Genomic DNA, 24479 nt, shown 5'->3' on the forward strand with positions numbered 1-24479 from the left:
AGGTCAGAGCATCGGGTCTGATGAACCTTAGTTATCAATAACTTCATCGTGCAGCCTTACATCCTCGACGTTAGATGAAAGTCTACCCGTGCGAGTTTAGATGCCTTATTTGCTTCTTTCACGTCTGAACTATTGTCTTCTCATATCCTTGTGTCTGTTTCTTTTCAATCCTCCACGACTCACTATACCCATCATTGCATGCATTCACCCATCCTTGTGCTACGATTTATGTGTACTAGCCATTAGATCCCCCGTTTCTGTCCGGCTTTTTTCCTCGCACTCCACATCGATTTCCGTCTTGCAGGAGAATCGGTACGGGTTAAAACACACGCGTGTTCCCTCAGGGATTAAACGTCTGTATTTGATTGCGCGCTACGACATTTAGGATTCCATCCCTTCCGTCTCTGGGGCCGGTCCACCCCCGCCCTCGGCACGATCCTTGTCCTGTCGACGAGCCTGTACAATATCATCTACTCGGAGCAATACGCGGGCAGCCTAATCAGAGGTAACGGGGACTCAGTAAGTTTTACATCCCAAAGCAAGAAAATATCAACCTCGATGGCGGTTTTAAGGGTCTGGATCTGAGTAACCGGCACAAATTGATTATTTGTTTTCGAACAAAGAAAGTATACCAACCTTAACACTAGCAGATTCAAGGAGTCCATACTTTTTCATGTCAACAAGTTTGCCTGTATTACCATCGATACCCCACATGTGCCCCCAACGGCCTGCTTTGCCTGTTCGAATAGAAAGTGCCGCTCATGTGAATAATGACAACGCCAATGAGAGAAAGCTTCGCATACTCTTAACTCAGTCAACGCCCGGATGGCATTACCGCCCGCATTCTGTATCAGTGTTCGTGGGATAACTTCCATAGCGTCCGCTATTGCTCTCACGCCCCAAGCCTCGACGCCTTCGATTGTCCGTGCTTTCGCTGTCAACCCTACACTCACTGCCATCTCGGTGGCGCCTCCTCCAGGAGCAAGACGAGGATTGAAGAAAACGTTACGTGCGACGGACATAGCGTCCGCGAGATTTCTGTCCACTTCATTGAGGATATCTTTCGAAGGGCCACGGAGGAGAATGGTACATGCGCGAGGGGCAGAGCACTCGGTGATGAATGAGAAGTACCTGGTATCGGGATATCAATGAATCGGACGTGCATTTCCGCGACACCGCTTACTCATCACCCATTTTGTCTACATAGAAGAGCCCACAACCTGTCCCGACATCTGAATCACGGAGATCCTCAACGCGATTCACGATAGTGCCTCCAACAGCTCGAGCGATACGGTTGTTGTCGGATTTGCGGACCCGACGAAGGACAGACACGCTAGCTCTCGAGAGGTAATGCTGCGCAATGTCTGCGATGGGTCAGAGTGTGGAACAAGCATGCAAGGACTAGCTGAAGAATTTACCTGACACGCCCTTTTCGGTAATGACGAGATCGGGCTTAAAGGAGATCAGGGTTTGGCATAGTTGCTGCACCTGCTCCTCCTCGATCTCTTGTGCTCGGGCCCAGTCCTCCTCCTTCGACAATTCCATGCTGGTCTGACTTTCGCCTTTCTTGTACTCAAGAGGACAATCCAGAAGTATGATGCGAGGATTAACTATTCGTCTTCGCATACTTGGATGCGTGACGTCCTTGTTGAGCATTACGCCACGGATAACTCTGCTTTCTTCGATTTCGCCTCCTGGAACCTTCTCAACACGAGCATATCGCTTTATGTCAACCGTTTTTATCCCATCATCGTCGCGCATGACTGTCCGTACAGCCTGCAAAGCAAGATTGCACATAAGGGAAGACCACCTTGCGACGAACTTCGTTCCAACTGAAGTCTTGATCAGATTAAGCATCTCTGCGTCGCTGGATGTGTCGATAGGGACCGAAACGCGGGTAATAATGTCTAGCCCTTCTTTGAGTGCTTTGTTAAAGGCAGATATGATGACTACGGGATGCATATTCCTTTCGAGAAGAGGAAGAGCCTGAGCGAGAATTTCTCCTGCCAGAATGATAACGCTTGTTGTGCCATCTCCAACTTCTTCATCCTGCGTCCGGCTCAGATCGATCATATTCTTGGCGGCAGGATGTGCAACGTCAATCTCACGGAGTATCGCGTTCCCGTCATTGGTAAGACTGAACACATTGGTAAGGAGTGGTTGTTCAGCTCTGGCAAAGTCAAACCCACAGAATGCCACCCATAGGATCAAGTATCATCTTGAGCATAGCCTTTGGTCCAAGACATGTTCTTATAACATCGGCAACAACCTGGTGAGGAACCTCAGGAATGTTTCAGTCACAGGTTAGGGGGTTGCTCACCTTTCCAGCTTGGATATTCGATGTCTGTGCTTTGCGTCCCGATTGCCGTTCGGGCGCAGTATCTAACAAGCCAGACACGCGTATGGATAATTTTTCTCCCAAATTCCCGGAAAACACGCACTCATAACAAAGACCGGCGTTTGGGCGTTCATCGTGAACTATTCTGCGACGATATTTTGGGTTTGAACGAAATCGCCTTTTCTGATACTGAGGCAGTGTTCGCAATCGCGTGACTTGGTCTGACTTGGTCGGAGGACGTTCTGCTTGCATCAACTGCACGGCGTCTGCACCTGGCCGCCATCTTTTCCTGTCCGGACACTGTGCAGCCAAGTGTACCTTCGCCCCTCACGCGCTCTGTGTTTCTTCCACTAGAAGCCTACTTCATATTCCTCGGCGTGTAATGGACAAATGTACTACATACTGTAAATGTACTCGCATCTCGGGCTACCATGAACTTCGATCTGCGATGATGCGCCTTTGGCACATCTACTATGCAGGTTTCGCAGATGATTTCCTCGTCTAGGGGATTCTGTGTTTAATTCGCTGCGCAATCGACATACGTCCTCACACACCAAACCCCAACAGTCATCCTCCTATCACTAGTGACACATCTCCTTAGTCACCGACCGTCATCTGAATAGCAAGCTTTGTCATGGCCTGTGGACGTGAGGGATGTTCGATTGCCGTCATGTCCTATGGTTACATTGTGCTGGCCAGGTATGTGGGCTAAAATGCAGCGGGTGCTTTGCAAACTTCCCGATCATGTTTGCCATTACCAGCCGGCTTTCGATGATCACTCGCTTAATGAAATAGCTGTGTCCATAGGTGACCCTCACGACTGCGATCATGTTGGAGTGGGGCGGGTATTCTCCCTGTGTGACTTCGTAGATGATGGATTAATTAGGTAGCCGGGCAATCCTTGGTCTAGATTATGTCACTAAAAGGTAGAAGAGCCAGAACGATTGTGGAGCATGCTCGATTAGTGTACAAGATGATTAGATGCAATGTCTAGATCCTATCAATAAGGATATTGTTGCCATGTGGTGAGAAGCGATGATACACCATGCCATGCCCTGGCAGTCTTGTTCTTAGTCGTCTCCAATTGTCAATGCCTCCAAATCAAGTAGGAGTAACTTGTAATCCGGGTCCCCCGCCGGCGCACCATCTGCAAGAGTTTGATCCACCCCACTCTGGAGTTTTAGCATAGCTTTGTATTCGCTAAAACTGAACTGTGGTCGTTCTCTCACAGTGTCCAGCATAGCCTAAATTTTGTGACAGTCAGGAAACGACCACCGAAAAGCGCTGGACGCACCGAAGGGCCAAGGAAAAATAATGAATAAAATCTACGAGCCCTTTCGAACCCTGTGTTGACGTCCTGAGACATAGCTTCGATGGAACGAAGACCCTGATGTAGTGCCACTATATTCCTCAGCATCTTCCGAACACCTTCTGCGTTTGCTAGGCGGATGGATCGAACTTCAGTGATAAGGATGTGTTCCATAAGTGACCCCAGGCCTTCGAACACAAAACTGGTGCACACTCGTGAGTCTGATCACTCTAGCGTTCCAGAACAGCTGGCACGTACCGACGCTCACGATCGGGTAATGTGGCAACAAGACAGTTGTCATATGCAGTTATTTCCTCATTCAACTCATCAATGAATGGGTCAGGTTCCGACGCTTCTTGGTCGATTTGATAGGATGACTGGCAGACTGTCAGATTATTGATTACAGGGTTAGGACATCACATACTCTGCGAATCCCGCTTTGCAGATGAAAATAAGTGCGACACCGTAAATCGATTCTGACTGAGTATAAAATGTGCTCTGATAATCGATCATAGATCGTCAGCAGAGCATCGAAGCGCCTGCGAAGAGCAACATGTTAGCAATTTTCAGGTGGGGGAAGGAGCTGATGCATACAAAAGCATGGCACGCGTCAATGGGAGTCGCAACTCTGTACTGTCTTGGCGTGGAGCAGACAAGTGATCGGAGAAAAGATAAGAGTCCGACGTTATTGGGGTTGACGTTGGTCTCGGAGTTTCAACCGCAGAGACAGGACTGTTGGGTTCTTCGGCAATCTGACGAAGGCGTATAAATTGTATCATGAGCCATAACTACCGGAGATCATTGATCAAGCTGATTCCGTTATTTGCAAAAGGAAACATACTAATGATTGATATAAGTTAGCCAAACTTGTTACATTTCTGATGGGACCAAGATTATCTTTTCTCTGGATGGGGGATATCTCTAGTAGAGCGCCCTCGTGAATGGTTTCTTTTGAACAGGCCTCATCCCGTGAGGCTTGTGCTCCGGCCTGCATCATCATCAGTGTTGTGCGGTCATGGTGAATTATTCAAACTCACGGTAAAAAGGACGTTTAACAATGACACCATCTCCGGTTTCTGTGCCCAGGCGGCTGGTCTTAAATATGCGAATTTATCCTGTTCGATATCTTCTCTGGATGGCTTTGTAAATAACTGCAATCGATCATTACATCGTTGATAGTACTGATCAACCACTATTAAAATTAGACGAGCGTAGTGTTCTTGGTGGAAGGGGGCATGTTGCATCATCGTGCACAATGAATTGACAAGGGCGATGAGATGCACGCTCGACTGAGTTGGTCATGATTGAGCAAGGGTGATGGTAGAGTAAACTAAGAGGACCTTACTTTGACCAGTGGGTGGGATGAAAGTGATGTCCAACCAATATCCTCATGAAACGCGTCGAGACCGCTGAATGACTCTCGTGAGAGCGAGATGACGCGTTCTTCTAGTTGCGGCAAGTAAATATTTAGTACGAAGTCGTTAAGTATAGACTGCGCCTCAGAGAGCATGAGGGGCGCTCCGGTATGTGTGAGGACGGATGAGATGGAATCAAGCCACATAAGAGTTGGTCGGAATAAAGCGGTAACATGAAATGCGTGGGGTCGAATCAGAAGGCGATGCTCGCTTGTTCCTGAGAAGCGATCATCGGCTGCAAGAGCCGAGACCGATGTTGAAGCAATTTCGGTAGAGCCTGTCACTAAACCAGGAACCATCTCTTTAAGGACTTTTGACAGTTCATCGTCGTGCTTCCGAAGAGCACGACCTGACGCCTTAAAGTCGGTGTCGGCGAACTTAAACACACTCTGTCAAAAGCGGATTAGCCAGCGTGGCTCATCAGGTAACACGCATCACCGTACTAGAGGCTTCTCGCGACCTTGGCCACTCAGCACGACATTGATTGAAGCGATCGGGTTACGGCTCGAGACGGACAGGTTATCCTCGTCTCGAAGATAGAGCTTAATCAGCTGGCTGATCTATGGCGAGGAATTAGCCGCAGCGGATTCAAGGTCCAACTTTCATTGTACCTCAGTCTGAACCGGACTCCACACGTCTGCCAAAGGAATTAATGAGCCAAACTGGATCCCCGAAGAATCTTTAAAGTCTCGTCTCTGTGCACAATGAGCCCGGGCACCATTCGAATTCAGGCGACTTACACTGCTAATGCGGTTGGAAACCTCGTAGGTCACACGGAATCCCTGAAGTACGGCATTCAGCTTGGAGAACAGTGTCCAAAAGAGATCCCTAAGAGTTTCAAGATCAGATTCCTTCGAAGTAGCTTCTAGCACGATCAACCGGAGCGACGAGGAAGCGTCATGTGCAGAGCGAGGTGTGTCAGCGAAGGTGTATGCGGCAGTTCTAACAGCAGTAGATACTGTTGGGCTGCGGAAGCGAGACAACCCGATACCACGGAGAAAGTCCGAACGCTCGTGGACCTCTTCGATAGTTTTTTCCACCAAATGGAACAATTCGGCTGGCAGACGTTGAACAACCGTATCCAGCACACTAACTAGCTTCCCAAGGACCGCAAGTGCTTCTAAAAGTGACTCAATGAAAGTGAATGAATCATATTCAGGATTCTCGTCGTCAGGAGACGTGAGTGGCTTTGACGGCAACATTGGGAGCGAATCGCTTGCTTGTGATGCCACAGCATTATAGAGGGAGGACCCGAGAGTCCTTTCACGAAGACTCGAAACTGTGAGATCACTGGGGTCTTCCAGATTCATTGGTGACTCGTTGGAAGTACGCAACGATAAATGCTTGAGGTAGCGGTCCATCCGTGGATGGTGGGAGGTTACCGGGTCGGAAACGATAGAACGCCCAATATCATCTAACTGGTCAAACTCCACGGAAGGGACTATAAAATTGTGAGGCGGCACCCATCCGAAGGTTGTCATTTATCGACTGTTTAGCACTCACAGGTGTCTTGATTGGGGGTATATGCAGACCAGCGTCTATCGCACCAGAATGCTTTTAAATATAGGTGGCTTTGTAGTTCCTCCAGTAATATATCGCGTAAACCCTATCGCGGCCGTGTTAGTTCATGAAAACGGTTTGAAAAGTTATACCAACAGTCTCTTGAGAAGTCAAATAGCTTCTTAAATCAGATACCGCTCCAATTTCCAGCATATCAGGCCTGTTGATCATTTTCAGACTTTTGACGAGTAAAATAGCGGCTTGAAGCAGCCTCTTTTCAGATATCAATGACTCCAAAAGATCAGGGACGGCCTTGAGCTTCTCGCTGAAAGAGTAAGATTAGACGAGTATGGGATAGGGCTGATGCTATAGCCTACATCTGATCTAGCAAGCGCATCATCTCCTCAAGGGCCTGACCCCTTGACCACAGCTGCGCGAGATCAGCTCGTTTGCTGCCCAGAGCATCGCGTGACTCAATCAGGTTAGTGCGAGCCTGTGATGTATCTTCTTGCGTTTTTGAAAGAGAAGTGAAAACATTCGCATGGTGGGGCAATGACTGAGCAAACGCCTTGTAGTGCTCTATATCTGGTTAACAGGGTCGTGAGAAAGTATCCGTTGTTGTTTACTTACTGTCAATGGACCCCTTCAAAGCGCGCTCGAGAGAGAATTTTGAATCAATGAAAGATTGGAAATCGCGACCTGCAGAGGATGTATCTAAAAGAGAGAGGGCCAATGTGACAGGATTAAACTGAGAAACAATCAGCGTTACGCTGAGACTAAAAGAGGACACATTTTACATCCTCAGAGAGAATATCCTCCCATTCATCTTTGACATCGTTAAGAACAACTACATCCCCAGTCAGAATTGTACCTGCAAGCCGAGCAAAAATATTCATACCATCAATATCTCCTGTTCCTTTCCCCGCCGCTCGTCGGGTTTTCTCCTTAAGCCGGTCTCTCCTTTCCTTATCTATTCTTCTTTCTCGTTCCCTATCACTCGTGAACCCTTCCAATGTGTTTTGCCGCCTTGCGTTTCCCGCTCTCTGAAACGCTTGAATCACCGAAGCCAATGCTCTGGGTGACTGAGACTCCCCAAGTTCCTGGAGACCATTATTGTCCATCCCACCATACGGATCAGATGTGTCCGTCCCTCGACTTCCTACAGTGTCCGAACGATTCCGCGGAGGGCGTGGCGGCCGCCCGTCTAAGCGCGCCGAAGGGCTGTCCCGCCCTCCATAAGAATACCCATTGGAAATATTGGAGATGGAACCCTCTCGTGAGCGAGGTAGCGGAGCAGATGAGGGGGGTTGCTGAGGCTGCAATCTACTAATCGGAGGTGCTTGCCGTGGCCGTCGATCTGAACGTGCAGGTCGGACAAAGGTCTGTGGTGGCGGTGAAGAAGTAGAATCTTGGCTCTGGGTGCGACCTCGACTCCTATTTATAGCTAGCGGAGGAGTAACTGGGATAGATTGATGGATAGAATCATTTTCCTGTATGGCTGGTGAACGTGGTCGACGCGACGCTGTCGGAAACTGACTGCGAGACATCAAACCAGCAGAAGTTGTAGCGCCAAAAAAATTTATGCAGTCCTGGCGTGACGGAATCGGTAATTGGTATATGACACGCGAAGAGCTGTGGAATCGTCGTTGCGGGCTGGAATTATGTTAATTTAATCGGAGCCTGCCGTGTTCAGCCGCGTCGTGGAAACCCACCCGCAATCTCAAACCGGGTGCCACAGCTCAAACTCATCGAAGTGACCAAACGACGACGAGCAGTGCGCGCCGTTTGATGACGGCTGTGCTCTCTCCTCTTCTCAAACCAGGTATCCAAATTGTGCTGGACAAAGCGGACATGAATGATGCCCTGTGAGCAATTGTGCGCCTTGACCCTTCATAGGGCCACCGGGAATATCTTGCTAATATGGATTCAATTTTTTCGGCCATATTCTCATTTAGCGCCGACGAAGACTGGAAGACGAAATATGAGGAGGTAATGGAAACCCTTCAGGAGACTGAGCAGGAGTTGCAAGACTTTCAAGTTAGCAGCAGGGAGCTTGAAGAAGAACTTGCCAAAGAACTTGAGCTCGCTGAGAAGGCGAAAGAGGACATGCAACGCAAGTTTGACAAGGCAGAGAACGAAAAGGATGAATGGAAGGTGCGTCCCGATGGTCATGCGCTGCAGCGTCACGCCGGCCGACGTGCATCCTCCTGTAGAGCAAGTTTATGTCCCTACAGTCCACCCACACCACTACCGTCAATTCGCTCCAGCGCGAACTTGAGGCGCTTCGAGAGAGCAACCACCTCGTAAAGATTCAGCTGCGGGAGCTGGAGATGGGCAACGACGATCTAGAGCACCATGAAAGGCAAGCGTGTGTGCACCGTCATCCTTTCCGGGGCCCTGATCTGTCTATTGTTATGCTAGAGCTGTGATTTCTTCGCTCGAGGATCTGGAACAAAAATATTCCAAGCTGTTGGAGGAGAAAATCCTTTTGGAGCACGAGCTTCAAGACAAAGCTGCGTTAGAAGAGGGCATTCAACGTGTGAAGGACGAGCTTAGAGGTTAGTTTTCGATGTCTTTTCCCTCGCTATTCGCATGGCCGACGACGACTCTGAAGACGCACAAACGGAAATTTCGGTACTACAAGAGAAGCTTGAGAAGGCACCACCGATGGAAAGTCCACTATCCGACCGCTTGGGCCCTGATTTCAACCCACCGATCCCTTCACCTGAGAGTCTTCTCCAGGCTCCTTTGCCCTCTGACGAACTCAGGCTCACTGATTTAGCGAATGCTCAGCCTCCTACACCTCCTGTGGAGTCTGATTTAGAATTAGAGATAATAACTGGACAATCTGCCCTCCTCAGGAAAGCCGGTTTCGTATCTCCACCTCCTGGAAAATCAAAGAATCCTTCTTCCCCTTCTGCTTCCCCCTCACGACTTCCTGGCCCTACCCAGCGACGACCACTCACGACTAGTATTTCTGCACCAAATAATGCCGGTATGACCTCTTCAATAATACGACCAACGACGCAACGCTCGGTGTCAGTCAGCACGACCACCTCCGCCCTAGCAGCTCGCTCACGCGGAATGCAAATGGTCAGCGATATGCGGTCCCGGGTGAAGACCCTTGAACAAAGAATTCAGAACCGTGTGCCACGCCTGAGAAAACTGAGCACACGTGCCTCCCCCCTCCCAGTCTCCAAGGAGCCTCGGTCATCCAGCGAGAAGGAAAAGGATGGAAGTGACCCTGGCTGGGTATTCGTGAAGGATAACCCTCGTGTGGAATCCCGTTCGTCCACTTCGTCCAAAGAGCGCGTGGCAAGCCCTCCGCCTCCGTCAGCATTCAGAGTGGGTGGGTTGGCCGGCTCGGGGCTACGTCCGCCGTCCCGAGCAGGAAACAGACCAAAATCGGTAACGCCAATGACTTCTCAACTTTATGTTGGGGACCCTGGACTTAGCCGCTCGTCTTCCTCGAATCCGAACATTCGACCGAAAAGCAATCTATCGCCGTTCCCAACTAATAACAACGACGCAATGATTAGGCCTGTCACTCCCACGATGATTCCAGTCCCGGGCGGTTCTGATGCACTGAAGCGATCCGTGTACGGCCACCGTTCGTCTTTAGGCACTTTGGCCTCGTTACAGCCGCAGCCTTCTGGTGCGAACGCCGCCACCATACCGGCAAATACACAATCTACCACTGTTCGGGCGAAGTCCACATCAGGATCGATGCCATCACGTCCACCTTTGCCATCTATGCTTCCTTCGCCACGAAAGAGTCCGCCTACGAGAGCTACGAATACAACAAATGTTACGGCGGGACGTTCATCAATAGAAGACCATCAAGATCCGTTGCAGCGACCCGGATCCCACCTGGGGATGAGTTCCCGGACTGCGCTTTCCAGCAGCAAAATCGGACGACCCTCTTCACTTACGGCTAGTGCTACGACCGGGCGGTCATCCTCAGATACGAGACAGAGAAATTACCACCCACAATAAGCGTGTGTGAGAAACGTTTCTTGTTGGACGTTTGTGACTCTCCTCTTCAAGTTTGTGTTGTTGATATGTAACTTTTCGGTTCTTGAGACATTAAGTAAATTTCCACTCATTTTTTTCCCATTGCTGAATAGACTTGAATATTGTAATACAACAAGTGATCGACTAATTTATGTTGAAATTTATGTTGATTGATGGATTTCGTAGTTGAGCTAGGAACCGGATATGTGGCTAAATGAGGAAGTCCCCATTTGTAACCGCGCGCACTCCGATTGCCATGACAGGACAATATCAGCCCAGCCTACAAAAAGCCAGGATGAGACGCACCTGTCGGGCAGCCGGTTGTCCCTTGCACTCTTCGGAGGCTGGGCCCATCTCACTTTCCTTTTCTTCCTTTTGCATCATCCATGCTCGCTCTCAACACCGTCGTCGACGGTGGGAGATTCCACATCCTCGACATCCTAGGAAAGGGTGGCAGCGGTGTCGCTTATCTTGCTTTCGATTTGCATCGCTCAACATCTAATACTGCCAAGTACTACGCCATCAAGTGTCTTCTTCGCAAAAGTGACCAGTCGGACCTCCTGCGTGAAGTCCAACTCCACAAATGCGTGTCCAAACATGAAAATATTGTGACATTGCGTCGATGTGTTCCAGAGGGTCAGTTCCAGATCCTTATCATGGACTACTGCGCAGATGGGGATCTTTTTCGGCTCATTATCCAGCAGCGTAAGCATCTATCCTCTAGCTCTGTCAGTGTCCCTAAGACCCGCAATCCCTGATTATTCCCAACCCCCCCTCCTTTCACTAGACCGATATTTTGGAAACGACGAACTTATAAAAGATGTATTTCTCCAAATCATCGACGCTGTCGCCTATTGTCATTCCCGAGGCATCTATCATCGCGATCTCAAGCCAGAGAATATCCTCTGTAGCCATGATGGAACCAAAGTGTACCTGACTGATTTTGGCCTCGCAACTCAGGAGCCCATTAGTCATGACGTGGGCATTGGAAGTGGATATTATATGAGTCCCGGTAAGTAAATTTCATTGCTTGCCATAGCAATGAGCTAACGGTTCGGATCAACACCAATAACAACTCATGCTTCCCATCCTGACGGTGTCACCCTTATACCTGGTGTGGTTCGCATCTCTACGGGGCTGCCGGGTTGCACTCTTCTGCTTTCTTCGTCAACAATCAGAATGCAACGCCGGTCCGAAATATGACTCAGCGATGAACGACGTTTGGTCACTGGGAGTAATCCTCATGAATCTTTGTTACGGTCGCAACCCTTGGGCGCGCGCGGATCTCTTAGATGAGACCTTCCGTGCATTTCTCAGTGATCCGAACTACCTCGCGTCTATTCTTCCTATCCCTCCTGCAGTGAACAGCATCCTAAAAGGCCTATTTGCTCTGAATCCAGGATGTCGAATGACTTTAGATCAGCTGCGCACTGCAATCCTGAAAGTGGATCACTTTATCATGAGTCCCGATGAGCTAAGGCTCGCGAAGCCTGAGGCTAGGAGGGTTGCCGCAACGATACAGGAATTAATTTCTGCACGAACGTTGAATCGTCGAGAGACTGTCCCTCGAGATGTAGAAGCTCCCAACACTGCTCCCGTTCAAACATCTCATGCCTCTATTGATGCGGTCGTCACACTTTCGGAAAGCATAGTTACACGGCGTGCTCTCAAACCCGTGGTTCCTATCGTTGTCGCACGCCCATCTACCTCTCCAACATCGCGGGCCACCGATGATTCCTCGTCTTCCCTGAGCTCCAATCCTGAAACCCCCCCACCTTCCACTCCAAACTCAAATGTATCGCGTCCCCCTTTTCGCTTGGGTGCACTTTGGACCAAATCGTCGTCTGCCCTCAACCGTATCAAAGTACCTCTGGACTCATCCCGCTTGTCACCCCTCAAAAACAGCGCCAACCTCACCGCATCCGTTCCTCGGCCGAAGGAACAACATCCGCCCTCGTCGCCCTATTCGAGCCAGCACTCCAGGAGCAGAAAAGGCGGTATCGCAGCCCTTACTTTAAATCCCCTCCGATCATCACGCTCACAGCAAACACTTCGGCGGGAGCACACCCCTTGGGTTAGAGAAAGAACTCCTTCTCTTCCTGGAAGTGTGCATACTGGAATATCAATTGATCCGGATACCTTCACATTGATGCCCAATACCCCATCCATTATGTCTTCTGCTGAGCTCGCTACTCGTACTCATGGTCATCCTTTATCTTCCCAAAATAACCCCACCGCGGCTGCTACACCCTCCTTTGGCTCCAAAAATAATCTCTGCAGCTACGGCAGTACTATCATCTCGGACGAAGGGCGGCTCATCTCGCCGAGAGTGCGAACAATGGAGCAAGCGAATGGAGCAAGCTTGCACTCGCTGAATGTCTATCTCCATGAACTTGAGCCAAGCGCCGGGTCGTTTGTATTGTATGACAGAGATGGGGAAGCTGTTGAGAGCTTCGAAGCGCTCGAGTCCAGCTCGCCAGGGACCGTAACTTGGAAGACAGCCCGGATTCATGCTGAGCAATTGATCGCTCAGGGGGACACCATGAGGGAGCGGGAGAATGACCCGAAGCCGAGATTGGTGTTTCCGAGCGGAACCGGGGCCGATGGTGGTTATTTATCTGCGAGGAGATTAGTGCCAGCCGCAAGGTTTGCTTGGTTTCATAAGGATCGCCCGGTGGCTTGATATTTTGTTTTGCTCGATGCACACGTACTCGCATCATGATTCGTCCCATCATCGGTAGCCTTTGTAAGTGCAATTACTTCCACACAAAAAGTGCCTGTTTTCGTTTCTTATTTTTTTTATCGGATGCACTTGATTCCTTTCCTTCACATCTTTCCCACATTGTTTTTGGGTATGCGATATTCACCCATCATTCGTTCTTATATGTAATTCAGCGACGAACATGATGATGGTGTATTATTATAGTTGCAGTTGCTCCTTATTTTTTGTTAATATGTACTTGTTTCAGAGTGATAATGGGTCGCCATGAGTGGAATGTTAACCACGGGCGATTGTCATGTCGGATGGATCCGGCAACTTGGAAAATTCACCGCGCTTCTCCCCTTCACGGTTCGGGTTCGTACTGTCATTGACCATCCTAAGCCTTTGAAATAGTTTGTTGTTGGGTCTTCCACGGTTTGCATCGTCCCGATAGCTTCTGCTGTGCTTCCCCAACGCTGTTGGACTCTTGTGGTTAGTCAAATACATTCGCACCCGTCATATCCCGACTGGAACCTTCAGCAGTCATGTACCGACTCTCAAGCGTAAGCCGCTCCTGCTACCTGTGGCCACCATCAGTGCTCATGCTTACATCCTGGCCCCCTACTCTTGCGTCGATGGCGGCCGATTACCCGGACATTCTTTCCCACCATTCATGTCCCGTTCAAATCCGATGGGGTACTCGTCAATACTCGCGCCATCCTGCATCTACCGATCCTATCATCTCATTTGTGTTCCAAACTCTTGAATACCCGAACAATCCTGTCTCTTTATATCTGTTCGCTTCGTCCAACTCCGCAATTTTCCCATTCTTGGTCTTGAGACTTTCTTAGCGCAAGGCAGTTTTTTTTCGAAAGGCTCGCCACTTACCGCCATCTCAGCGAGCCTTCTCGCGCGCGATTCGGCTGATGGTGAGTTCACACTCTACGAATCACACAATAGCGTTTGGGTTTTCGTTCTTTTCGGCGTTCGCCTATTCCTGTCCGCCTGATCCCACAAGGCAGACGTTGCATCCATCTGGATAATATGACTTGGATATGCGATCAATCGTTCATCTCGCCAAGGCTCAGCTTCACCCGTGACCCGAAAAGTCTTTGCCATGCGAACGAAGCACTCATTCAGGATTTTGGACACCAGTTTGAAAACTGTCATGGGCTCCTCAGATTCGGGGAGTGTGCCAAGAGACATTGGGGGAAACTTCTACTGTTCATGTATTCGAGCTTAATAAAAGGGTGCAGCACCAGATTACTTGGTCTCCTGGTCACTCCACATCTTCACATGACCTTCATTACCTCTGCCTTGGGTTTAATCCCATCAAACCTCTGCCATCATTATTACTGAATGTCTGACAAACGTTGATTCTTATTTTTCTTCTTTTTAAGTCGGAATTCCGAATCGAACGTGATACTTTTGGGGAGCTCAATGTTCCTGCCAGACGATATTGGGGCGCCCAAACCCAGCGGTAAGTGGAACATCGTCACCTTCGCAATTGATTGCTAACCGAGGGCTCAAATCAACCAACTCACTGAACCCTTGAAATACGTATTTGATTCTCCCCGCATCACGCAACACCTTATCACTAGCTCGCTGCAGAACTTTGACATCGGTGGAGAGACTGAACGATTACCTCCTCCGTTGATCAAAGCGTTCGGCGTTTTAAAGAAAGCAGCGGCCCGAGTGAACATCACATATGGCCTTGACCCTAGAGTTGGAGCTGCCATTGATCAAGCTGCGGATGATGTGAGTTTGTTTCGCCTTACATGATCTGTTTAGCGTTGAATTATTTGATAGGTTATCTCGGGGAAACTCATAGACGAGTTCCCACTTGTTGTATTCCAGACGGGGAGTGGAACACAGAGTAATATGAACGTAAATGAGGTTATCTCGAACAGAGCTATTGAGATTCTCGGCGGCGAGCTGGGATCCAAAAAACCCGTTCATCCCAATGACCATGTTAATATGAGCCAGAGCAGCAATGATACGTGAGTTCTCTCCGCTGATATTCTTCTCTGGATAATCTCATTTTTCAATATAACATGCAATCAGGTTCCCCACTGCCATGCACGTCGCGGCCGTGACTGAGATTGAAAAAAATCTTATTCCAGCCATTGGTGAACTTCGTGATGCCCTCGATGCCAAATCAAGAGGGTTCGAGCATATCATCAAAATTGGTCGCACTCATTTACAGGACGCGACGCCCTTGACACTCGGTCAAGAGTTCAGCGGATATGTACAGCAGTTATCGAATGGCATCGAGCGTATTCGTGGTACTCTTCCAAGACTCAGGAAGCTTGCACAAGGTGGAACCGCGGTTGGAACGGTGGGTCTCATTCCTAAACCAAGTACCGCGAGATCGACCCCATATCTATAACGGCAGGGCCTGAATACTATAGCTGGATTCGATACCAAGGTTGCTGCTGAGATCTCGAGAATTACTGGCCTCCAATTCGAGACGGCTCCGAACAAGGTGAATCTATCCCTTAAGCTGAATGCGTGGACTCTGAGATAACCGTACACATCAAGTTCGAAGCCCTGGCATCTCATGACGCCCTTGTTGAAGCCCATGGGGCTCTCAATGTCGTTGCTGTTTCGCTCATGAAGATTACAAACGATATTCGCTACCTTGGCTCAGGTCCACGCTGTGGTCTCGGCGAATTAGCCCTTCCTGAAAACGAACCCGGCTCGTCCATCATGCCGGGCAAGGTTAACCCTACACAATGCGAGGCTATGACGATGGTTGCGGCTCAGGTCATGGGAAACAACACTACTGTCTCCATTGCTGGTAGTAACGGCCAATTCGAGGTCAGCCCCGCAGCCACAGATAAACTTCGTATGGAAGCAACTAATTTCTTTGCAGCTAAACGTTTTTAAACCCGTGATCATCAAGAATGTCCTGCAATCTATCCGCCTGTTGTCTGATGGTACAGTATCGTCCTTCATGTTTCCTGTGACAAATGCTAACGGGCGGATTCCGCTAAGCCTCTCGTTCATTTACGAAGAATTGTGTTGTCGGAATCAAAGCTAACGAGAAGCGAATTAATCAACTATTGAATGAATCGCTCATGCTCGCCACAGTCCTCAACAGCCACCTAGGTTACGACAGTGCGTAACACAGCTCCATATTCCACTCTTGAGGTCGTTAATCGTATCATTTCTCTCGGACAAGATGTTGCCAAGTGTGCAAAGAAAGCCCACAAGGAGGGAACGACACTGAAGGAGGCTACTGTTACCCTCGGTTTTTTGACACCACAGGAATTTGACGCCAAAGTCCGACCGGAGTTCATGCTGCATCCTGATCCCGCTCCCCAGTGACGGTCCTCATACCAGTGTCGCCTCCATCCCATCGTACTTTGCTTTGCTTCGATTTGGAGGGCTGTATAACCATGGGATTGATACGATCTAATGTAACATATGTACGTCGAAGATTCAATCGTGATCTAGGCCTCTGCCAGGAAGGGACAATCATTCAGGACATTAGCACTGATCCTGCGTAGAACTCGGACAGGCGAGAGTTGCCGAGTTTGAAACAACGCGAAGTAGAAAGATGAACTGACTGAATACAATCATCATCATTGGCTTCCCCCACCTCGATCGGCCACCCGCGTATCTATGTTCTGACAGGGCTGGATGGCTTTTCAACTATAATTGCACTGTCAATGCAAATGCCCCATACGACGATCAGGAACACTGATGGTTGTGCGAACGTTCTATGATTTTGATTCCTAGGGGCTCGGCAGTACAACTCGGACAAGTCCATTTCATACCTTCCCAGACGGCGTGGCCGGCCATCATGCGGGAATGGCAAATCCATCCGCACACCAGACTCCAGCTGGGTGCCGCTCACCCACACCAGCCCTCAGATTTTCATGTGCTGCGATTCCGACACAGTGTTGCAGCAAATGGATTCGAAGATCGCCTCATGGCCAGAATCCTAATAGTAAACCATCACAACTTACCGGCCGCATCTACTTATGTTTCCTTAGTGACCATTCACCGAGGCTCCCAGCGACCCCGATCATCAATCACATATTCGGTTCGGGGAAAATCCGCGGTATATGATGGGTGAAATGTGTTGCATAAATAAACCCAACAAACAGATGGGTTCGAATGATGAATAAACCCTAGAATTTGGGGGTGGCGGCCCAGCGCGAATTCCATTGAACGGCCAACAACTAATGGGAGTCGATGACAGCTTGCGAAGTCATTGTATCATTACAGTGACCTGGTAACGTTGATAGGACAGTTTGAGCGCGCCAATGGCGTACCATTGCCCTGCCGCGGCGGCCACGGTGACACTGTTTCGCCGGCGGCTGTCAGCCTAGTGGTCGCGAACATTACAAGTCATTGTGATCTACACTACAGGCCGTACGGCCGTTGTCGACTCTGAGGGTCTGAGGGGTGAGACGTTAGATTTTTACCAAGAACACCGGACAGCCTCAAATTTACATAACCCAAGCAAATAACTGGGCGGAGAGTAGACCGCACAACTCCATTGCCGGGCGAACCACCCCAGCCATTCGAATGCCTCGAGATTATATATGGTCAAGGAGTGCATCACTTCGTGGACACCGCCTCGATGCCATCACCAGACCATTTATTGTGACAGAATGGCGACATAATCCGATCGGCGATGAAGTGTTGGCTCCCGCTGCAGTAGTCTAGGTGAATAACAGCGGATTTATACCAGGCTACTTTTGTTATGAGGGTTTCCCTCAAACAAACGTGAGATGTCCATTTCTCACGGGTGGCAAGTGAATAAATTGGATTTTGGATGAGTGGTCGAATGGAGGTGGGATTCTGTCACCACGTTGGCTGAGCGTTTCTCGAAGTAACCCAAGGGGAAACGACCCCAATGTTCACTTGTGAAGGGGTATTAATTCCGTCGTGGTTGCTCCATATGCCACAAAAGACTTTGATTCTTCGTTGGCGATGAACTAGCATGCCAATGCTGATCGCGTCGACCCCAAATAGTGGATGTGAGTACGAAAAATGCCTCCGCTTCCGAGATGAGTGCGGCCTAAACAACTGTGCAATAGCCTACATATTACGCCACCCGCATATTCCTAGCTCCTAGGAGAGCAAAACTAGATGGGCAGAAAACGCTCGCGAATCAGCTTCACTGGTGGCTGCATCACACCTTTCTCGGACAAAAATCCCTGGGCTCGAGAATTGATGTGAACATGATTAATTTATTCGCGATTTATGATCAAAGGCTCGCAGCAGCAGCGTGCACTGCCTCCAGCTGAACGATTATGTGATTATATGCTACCGAACCGTGATCCGCCCTTTCGCAAGCAACCTCCCCACAAACCCATTGTGGGCGCCGCTTCTCGGCACACCAGAGGAACCTCCACGAGCCCAAGGCCGAGGCCAAGTACCTGCAAGCGTACCGCCCTCTTTGTCCTTGGTGATACTGGAATTCGTAGAGCTGACGTCTCGGTAGTAACTGTTGCCGAGGTTGTCCAAATATTTGAAGGATTCGGTTGTGGTGCCGTTGGCGATAACTACGTCGTTGGTTTTGAGCCATGTGCCGGCTGAAAAAAAGGGTAGAAGTAGCAGGTAAGTCCAGTGCGTGCGTCATACGAACGGGCACTGAGGGAACAACGCACATCCGTATTGACGTGTGGTGATGTAGCTCCCATCGATGAAGGGGCTAGGAAGCTCGTTACGATCATACGAGTGATCCACGCTAGCATACCCTAGAAAAGCCAACCGCGTCTTAATGGTGAACGAACTAAGGGGCGATGATATGACAGTAACCTACATCCGGTGGTATTTCTGAAGCTAATATCGTAATAGATAACATCAAGAGGATAAGTGAACTTGTCCAACACGGCTGGAACGCCATTGTGCATCGAGAGTGAATGACCGAAAGCGGTCTGATGAAGGATCTAATCGAAAAGGGGCATCAGAACTACACGCTCCCTCATATAATTTGGACCTACCTGGTAACTGCCATTCTGAGTGAACGATTGGAAATTTTTGTATGACAAGTCTTGAGACCACTTCACAAGTGTTGTCTTTCCGCTTCCGGTCGTAATCTCACTTACAATATTGAGTTTATGGATAGCGGTGACAGTTATATTCACATCGTTATAACCATTTTGTGGTGTGACGGTTCCAGAGGTATCAGAAGACGCGTAAAATGGAGCGGAATAATGTAGAATTTTCCCCTTAGTGGGCTTTAACGTAGAGTCTTGGATGATTTGGATGTTGCCTGAGATGAGTGCATCGTTGAGGGATGGACTCGACAATTGGTTCACAAAAGAACGTACCAGATAAATACCAGTTACCAAGGATGTTGTGTTTCGTTTCGGCAGAAGCAACGTCAAGAGTGATGATGTGTTCCTTTCCGTCCGCAATTACGGGGACAAACGGAGTCAGGTCTACCTTGTATGTCGGCTGATCAAGCGATCCATACGCAGAGATGGGTCTGGGTTCATAGCATGACATAAATGCTCAGACACGCGGACAACTCTGCGACGCAAACAGGCGCACATACCTCCACAAACTAGGTAGGATTCCGCCTGTGAAGATGACAGGATACGGGAATGCCACCCCTGCTAACTGCCCATCAACGAGAACCCTGACTTCCCGGAAGGGTCCAGTTTGATACGTAGTGTTGGGAGGAATGTACCCGAAGTATTCATCAGCAGCATTCAAGTACTTTTGAGATTGCGGATCAGAGTGATGCATGACGGATCGAATAGGGATGCTATGGTTTACCCAAAACTCTTCTTGTGCATTTCCCGAGGCGTAGATTTCAGCATAGGCTTCAGCGATATTCGTAGGGAAAAAGACGGTCATCTGGCCGAAACCATATAAGGTCGAGAATGAACACGCATAATACCCCTCTTCTCACGTTATAAGATGGAGGGACTGAGAAGTAGTTTGGTTGGTCGGGTGACAAGTTTGACAATGGGATGATAAGGTCCGACGACCTCGCCGCAGGGTAGGAATGAGTGGCCTCGTGGAACGTTGCACTGAGAGTGACTGGGAGAAAAAAAAAAAAACAAGTATTGAACAGGGGCCGGTGACCCTGAAAATCGTGTGCTCAAACCGTCATATTCGCCAGTGAGTCTTAGCTTTGGATCAATAATGTTATTAAGGTCTAGAATCATGCGTCCAGGTTGGGCAAAGAGAGGCATATAGCGAGAAACGTCTTTAAGAACGGTCCAAATAATACCAGTCTTCGTCGGCTCAGCAGTAGACGTGCGCCAGACTGTGCACACGATATTAGAGGATTGAGAGGAAAGTCGCGCGCATTCTCACTTTCCACTTGGCTGAATGTGACGGCAGCCAGTCTATCATATTGGGTCTGGATCAAGTTGAGCAAGAAATCCGAAACCTGAGCTTGTTGAACGTACACCATTCGATGTTCCAGTCAAGTTCATTGAGATACCAGCCCATTTCCCTACTGGACCGCAATTGGATGGAGGCTAGAAAAGGGGGGTTTGTCGAATGTCAATACGAGCGAATCAGGGACACGGGAGGAGACTGACGATGTAGTCAATTATGGCAGCTGGGAGGCAAGAGCAAAGAAACGCGAGGAGAACGCATCAGGTCATGGTGGTGCCATTGGGGAGTGATTAGTTGACTTGCGTTGGTAATACGAGTTCCCGAACAGGTGATGTGTGAGAACAACAGTACATTTCACATCATACGGCAACGCAGGAGGTTGTTGAACTTGGAAATTCACCAATGGTGGAACAGACGCATTGGCCGCCCTCGCCAGGATGCCTTCGCCGGACCCATGAAGGGGGAATGAACCAAAACGCAGGACGTTGTGAAATATGGGTTTGATGACCATTTGAAAATGCGCTTGGAGGGCAGAAAGTAAAACCAAGGGAGAGAAGAATTGCGGTGGGCGTATTTTATACGACTGGCGCCAATATCGATTGCCTGTGATGAGAAAGAAGCAAGACAAATTATTGAGACCGCGGGGTACTGGTGAAAGTACGCGTTTCTGAAAAAGATTGGGCACAAACCACAATGATGACGTGAAATAAGATCGAGTAATCACAACTCCCTAGTCGTCAGTGAACGTTGGTATTAGAAAGACCGAGCTGCAGGATGCAGAACAGCGGTAGATATAATAATAAAATGAGTGTACACGTTCAGGGCGGCCCATGTGGTTCAGTTGGAAGAACGTCCGAGCTTTCAAATTTCTCACGGTTGACAACCATGCAGGGCAAGAGTTGCTATGACTTTACACGGATTTATTGCTCGAGTCAGCTGGGCAGTTAAGCCTCCATTGGAGGGTTCAACCTTACGTGCTCCGAGCAGGGTCCCGGGTTTCTATATTCTTTACAATTCACCAGATGTAGTTCCTGCTGTATTCATCGAGAGAAGCTTCGGCATGGAACTGCAATATTGCAATCAAACAGGTACTGTCATGGCTGATTATGAGACCTTCCGAAACCATCTTCAGTACTATGGATGGGCCTGGCTGGTTCAGTGCTGACAGAAAGAGGGAATTGAATACATATTCAAGCATAGAAATCCGGACCCGATCAATACAATGCGTGTCAAAGGGAGGTATATTACAACTTATGTAATCATTCTAAGGACGCTATCTGGGAAATCCGCTAGTGGTCGCCAACAAGTCCAAAATTTACTACGTGGACAAGTTTTCATTGTGCAATAATGAAGAATATCTGCTGATTATGGGTGGCGTTCTGAAAGATCATACGTCACCGACCGAGTCAAAAATTTACTCATGAAGTTCTCACGGCTCGGACCGTTCCTTTGCAAAACTCCGAATCTCACATGAGCATCTTTAGAGTGGTAGCTCGCGCAGGGGCAGCAAGGCGAGTGCCCCTGGTTCGCAAAACGCCTCTAACGTCTTTTCGCCCTTCCGTCTCATGGAGATGGTACTCCACTGAGGAGAGACCCATAAATTCAGAAAACAACCAGGCTCCACCAGTGGGAGAGGCTTCGCAGCAGCAAGAATCTCCAGAATCACTCTCCGAGACTGAGGAACAAAAATTAGTAAAAGGAAAAGACTCTGAAATATTAGACCTGACGGTGCGTCTCCGTCCTGCTTGTGCGTTGCACATTGCTCATCATGAATACCAGAGCCGTCTTCGTTATATGGCCGCAGACTTCCAAAACCTCCAGCACAGATCAGAGCGCGAAAAGGCTCAAGCAAAAGAATTCGCCATCACCCGATTCGCCAAAGATCTCCTCGACACCCTTGATGTCCTTTCCCTCGCTCTCAAATCAGTTCCTCCCGAATCTCGTCATAACTCTGAAGAAAACCCACGGCTGGTTGAACTATATAAAGGCGTGGAACTCACAGAAAAACAACTTCTTCACACGCTAGCACAGCATGGCGTAAAACCGTACAACCCGCTAGGCGAGCCTTTCGACGCCAATAGGCACGAAGCATTGTACAGTGCCCCTGCCCCAGAAGGAAAAGCAGCAGGCGTCGTTATTGATGTTCAGAAAATTGGGTATACTATCGGTGTTCGAACATTACGGGCTCCTCAAGTTGGGGTTTCATCTGACTCATCGCCACATGCTAGCTAATATTTGTGAACATTTACATATGTGGTGGCAATATTATATTACACTGTAGTTGATTCCTCTCAACATCGATCATACTTTGCATCTACATTTTGCTCAATGACATTAGCATTTTTTTGTGTATCATCGGAGTTCAACCTGGAAACGCTCGACAAGAGCATTGGAGACCTGAGCCTGGATTTTGTTCACTTCCTCGTTTGAAAGTGATCTAAAGCCGAGTTTAGCCTAGGACCAGGGGGGGGGTTGCTGGGCTTACCTATCCATGGATCGGTAGTTGATCCGAAAACAAACGCTCGTCTGTTCAGTTTTTGGGTGGACAAACTCGTCAATCTAGTCGGCCCTCTAAGCGAAGTGTAATGGAGGGCTCGAGTGACAACTCACTTTCTTTACGTCTTCTACTAAATTTCTAGCCACATCCCGCACAACGTCACAAAAGTCGTTATCATGCACGATTTTATGCTTTGGTGCCCCAAAAACTAACGTCCTTGTAACAGGGCGGATACTTGGAGTATGGCTTGAAGGTTGTAATTTCCCCTGGTGTGAACTGACTAAGAAAGCGCGGATCGTTCGACCAGAATAAGCGTATATCAGGAATGGAGAAGAGAACCATTGCAAGTCGTTCAAGACCGAGTCCGAAAGCCCACCCGATACGGTCAGGTAACCCTAGAAACTGTTTGGACGTATCAAATGTAAAGCCCCTGGGAATACATACCCGAAAAGTCTAATGTACGCTGCTTCATAACGCCACACCCTAGGATCTCCAGCCATTTTCCCTGAAAGAAGACCTCGACTTCGTAACTGGGACTCGTGAAAGGAAATATGCCTCAATCCATCTCACTCTTAGAGGCTCTGAGTTCCCGTCTCGCCTGGTAGAGAACAAATTATAGATCATTCTATTGAGAGAGTGTTTCATATTCCCGACGACGAGCTCCGCATGTTTTGGCTGGTGGCCTTCTTGATATGGGTTGGTGGGACCAACCTTTGTGTTGTCCACGATGATGATGTTAGACGAGGCCAGCTGTTTCCCGAGCCTTTCGTTCTCCTCCTGTAAAGCATCCATCGATGCTTCATCCGTCGCGAAGTGTTGAGCGCCGTCCATTTGATGGAAAACAGGGCTGTGACTGGAGTCGATCTCGTCCCGCCGATAAACATCAGCTGTGAGAAGCCACATATCGTGGCCTTGCTTAAATATTTCAATCTCGTGAGCAGAGGCGTGCGTTCGTAGCACGGTTTCCTTATTGATATAATAAGTATCTGTGACACTGCGTCCAGGGTGGTCTGGCGGAAAGCCGAGCTCATCGAAATTTTGGTGCGTGGAAACGACGGGAGATGGTACATTCAAGCAAGAGAAGCCGGAGAAACTGGATTCAATGAGCGAACGCATTATTCCTAATGGGTGATGTGGTTTGAGGTACAGTTGCATGGGATTTTTTCAACAATTGCGGGAGTAACATTGGTCCAGCTATCCACAGGATATTCTTGCCCCCTATTGTCACGGAAGTGCTGGCTATATCAAAGTCAGGCATTTGCAGCAAGACTCTGAAAGTTAGAACTCACGTTGCCCTGCGATGCAAGCGCTCGGCGTCAGAATACGTTTGTCACCATCTTGATAATTTGATCACCTACCCCTTTTCAACGTGGATAATGATGGAGCAG

At 48.9% G+C, this 24479-nt stretch overlaps 10 protein-coding genes across 10 annotated transcripts; 6 read left to right on the plus strand and 4 right to left on the minus strand.

Annotated features, from left to right (window-relative positions):
- EI90DRAFT_290851 (uncharacterized protein) lies at positions 1 to 528 on the plus strand. The gene has a single exon (XM_039054328.1). It carries the CDS (start codon positions 101 to 103, stop codon positions 383 to 385), a length of 285 nt encoding a protein of 94 aa, XP_038909067.1. The 5' UTR covers positions 1 to 100; the 3' UTR covers positions 386 to 528.
- Positions 382 to 2472, minus strand: EI90DRAFT_3147436 (T-complex protein 1; the record flags this gene model as incomplete). Its single annotated transcript, XM_039065533.1, has 9 exons — positions 382 to 495; positions 555 to 581; positions 637 to 737; positions 776 to 1131; positions 1184 to 1364; positions 1419 to 2137; positions 2190 to 2269; positions 2321 to 2382; positions 2442 to 2472. 9 exons carry the CDS (start codon positions 2470 to 2472, stop codon positions 382 to 384), a joined length of 1671 nt encoding a protein of 556 aa, XP_038909068.1.
- A 936-nt stretch (positions 2473 to 3408) lies between these two features.
- On the minus strand, positions 3409 to 7683 carry EI90DRAFT_2945346 (Sec8 exocyst complex component-specific domain-containing protein; the record flags this gene model as incomplete). Its single annotated transcript, XM_039055322.1, has 17 exons — positions 3409 to 3582; positions 3633 to 3849; positions 3906 to 4024; positions 4072 to 4186; positions 4242 to 4435; positions 4489 to 4635; positions 4685 to 4936; positions 4993 to 5451; positions 5506 to 5622; positions 5674 to 5757; positions 5803 to 6503; positions 6566 to 6668; positions 6719 to 6887; positions 6940 to 7141; positions 7193 to 7310; positions 7360 to 7409; positions 7461 to 7683. The coding sequence occupies 17 exons, from the start codon at positions 7681 to 7683 to the stop codon at positions 3409 to 3411; spliced, it is 3444 nt and encodes a 1147-aa protein (XP_038909069.1).
- Positions 7684 to 8401: 718 nt separating this feature from the next.
- EI90DRAFT_3087005 (uncharacterized protein) lies at positions 8402 to 10645 on the plus strand. The gene is made up of 5 exons (XM_039062216.1): positions 8402 to 8427; positions 8518 to 8716; positions 8776 to 8924; positions 8984 to 9120; positions 9177 to 10645. Exons 1-5 carry the CDS (start codon positions 8414 to 8416, stop codon positions 10556 to 10558), a joined length of 1881 nt encoding a protein of 626 aa, XP_038909070.1. The 5' UTR covers positions 8402 to 8413; the 3' UTR covers positions 10559 to 10645.
- A 317-nt stretch (positions 10646 to 10962) lies between these two features.
- Positions 10963 to 12041, plus strand: EI90DRAFT_2945325 (kinase-like domain-containing protein; the record flags this gene model as incomplete). Its single annotated transcript, XM_039055321.1, has 3 exons — positions 10963 to 11281; positions 11364 to 11588; positions 11755 to 12041. Coding segments are annotated over 3 exons (831 nt in total), but the record flags the coding sequence as incomplete, so codon positions are not given.
- A 1528-nt stretch (positions 12042 to 13569) lies between these two features.
- Positions 13570 to 14225, plus strand: EI90DRAFT_290734 (uncharacterized protein). Its single transcript, XM_039054282.1, has 2 exons — positions 13570 to 13769; positions 13821 to 14225. Exon 2 carries the CDS (start codon positions 13823 to 13825, stop codon positions 14126 to 14128), a length of 306 nt encoding a protein of 101 aa, XP_038909072.1. The 5' UTR covers positions 13570 to 13769; positions 13821 to 13822; the 3' UTR covers positions 14129 to 14225.
- Positions 14226 to 14321: 96 nt separating this feature from the next.
- Positions 14322 to 16607, plus strand: EI90DRAFT_3147438 (fumarate hydratase; the record flags this gene model as incomplete). Its single annotated transcript, XM_039065534.1, has 10 exons — positions 14322 to 14555; positions 14678 to 14757; positions 14879 to 15035; positions 15087 to 15277; positions 15342 to 15615; positions 15673 to 15762; positions 15819 to 16097; positions 16153 to 16216; positions 16275 to 16397; positions 16462 to 16607. 10 exons carry the CDS (start codon positions 14322 to 14324, stop codon positions 16605 to 16607), a joined length of 1638 nt encoding a protein of 545 aa, XP_038909073.1.
- A 1843-nt stretch (positions 16608 to 18450) lies between these two features.
- Positions 18451 to 21441, minus strand: EI90DRAFT_3087015 (peptide N-acetyl-beta-D-glucosaminyl asparaginase amidase A-domain-containing protein). The gene is made up of 14 exons (XM_039062217.1): positions 21284 to 21441; positions 20898 to 21197; positions 20798 to 20817; positions 20663 to 20734; positions 20568 to 20613; positions 20356 to 20517; positions 20158 to 20288; positions 20022 to 20102; positions 19798 to 19961; positions 19571 to 19728; positions 19241 to 19512; positions 19060 to 19186; positions 18905 to 18994; positions 18451 to 18829 (listed from the first exon to the last, which is right to left on the minus strand). The coding sequence occupies exons 2-14, from the start codon at positions 21103 to 21105 to the stop codon at positions 18561 to 18563; spliced, it is 1800 nt and encodes a 599-aa protein (XP_038909074.1). The 5' UTR covers positions 21106 to 21197; positions 21284 to 21441; the 3' UTR covers positions 18451 to 18560.
- Positions 21442 to 22238: 797 nt separating this feature from the next.
- Positions 22239 to 22939, plus strand: EI90DRAFT_3087017 (GrpE nucleotide exchange factor). The gene has a single exon (XM_039062218.1). It carries the CDS (start codon positions 22389 to 22391, stop codon positions 22824 to 22826), a length of 438 nt encoding a protein of 145 aa, XP_038909075.1. The 5' UTR covers positions 22239 to 22388; the 3' UTR covers positions 22827 to 22939.
- A 7-nt stretch (positions 22940 to 22946) lies between these two features.
- Positions 22947 to 24246, minus strand: EI90DRAFT_3147441 (phenylalanyl-tRNA synthetase; the record flags this gene model as incomplete). The annotated part of the gene is made up of 6 exons (XM_039065535.1): positions 22947 to 23031; positions 23080 to 23153; positions 23205 to 23282; positions 23305 to 23486; positions 23536 to 23608; positions 23629 to 24246. 6 exons carry the CDS (start codon positions 24244 to 24246, stop codon positions 22947 to 22949), a joined length of 1110 nt encoding a protein of 369 aa, XP_038909076.1.
- Positions 24247 to 24479: the final 233 nt, after the last annotated feature.

The sequence above is a fragment of the Cantharellus anzutake genome (genome assembly GCF_015039405.1).
Source record: "Cantharellus anzutake strain C23 chromosome Unknown EI90scaffold_123, whole genome shotgun sequence".
In the NCBI taxonomy this organism is placed as follows: domain Eukaryota; kingdom Fungi; phylum Basidiomycota; class Agaricomycetes; order Cantharellales; family Hydnaceae; genus Cantharellus; species Cantharellus anzutake.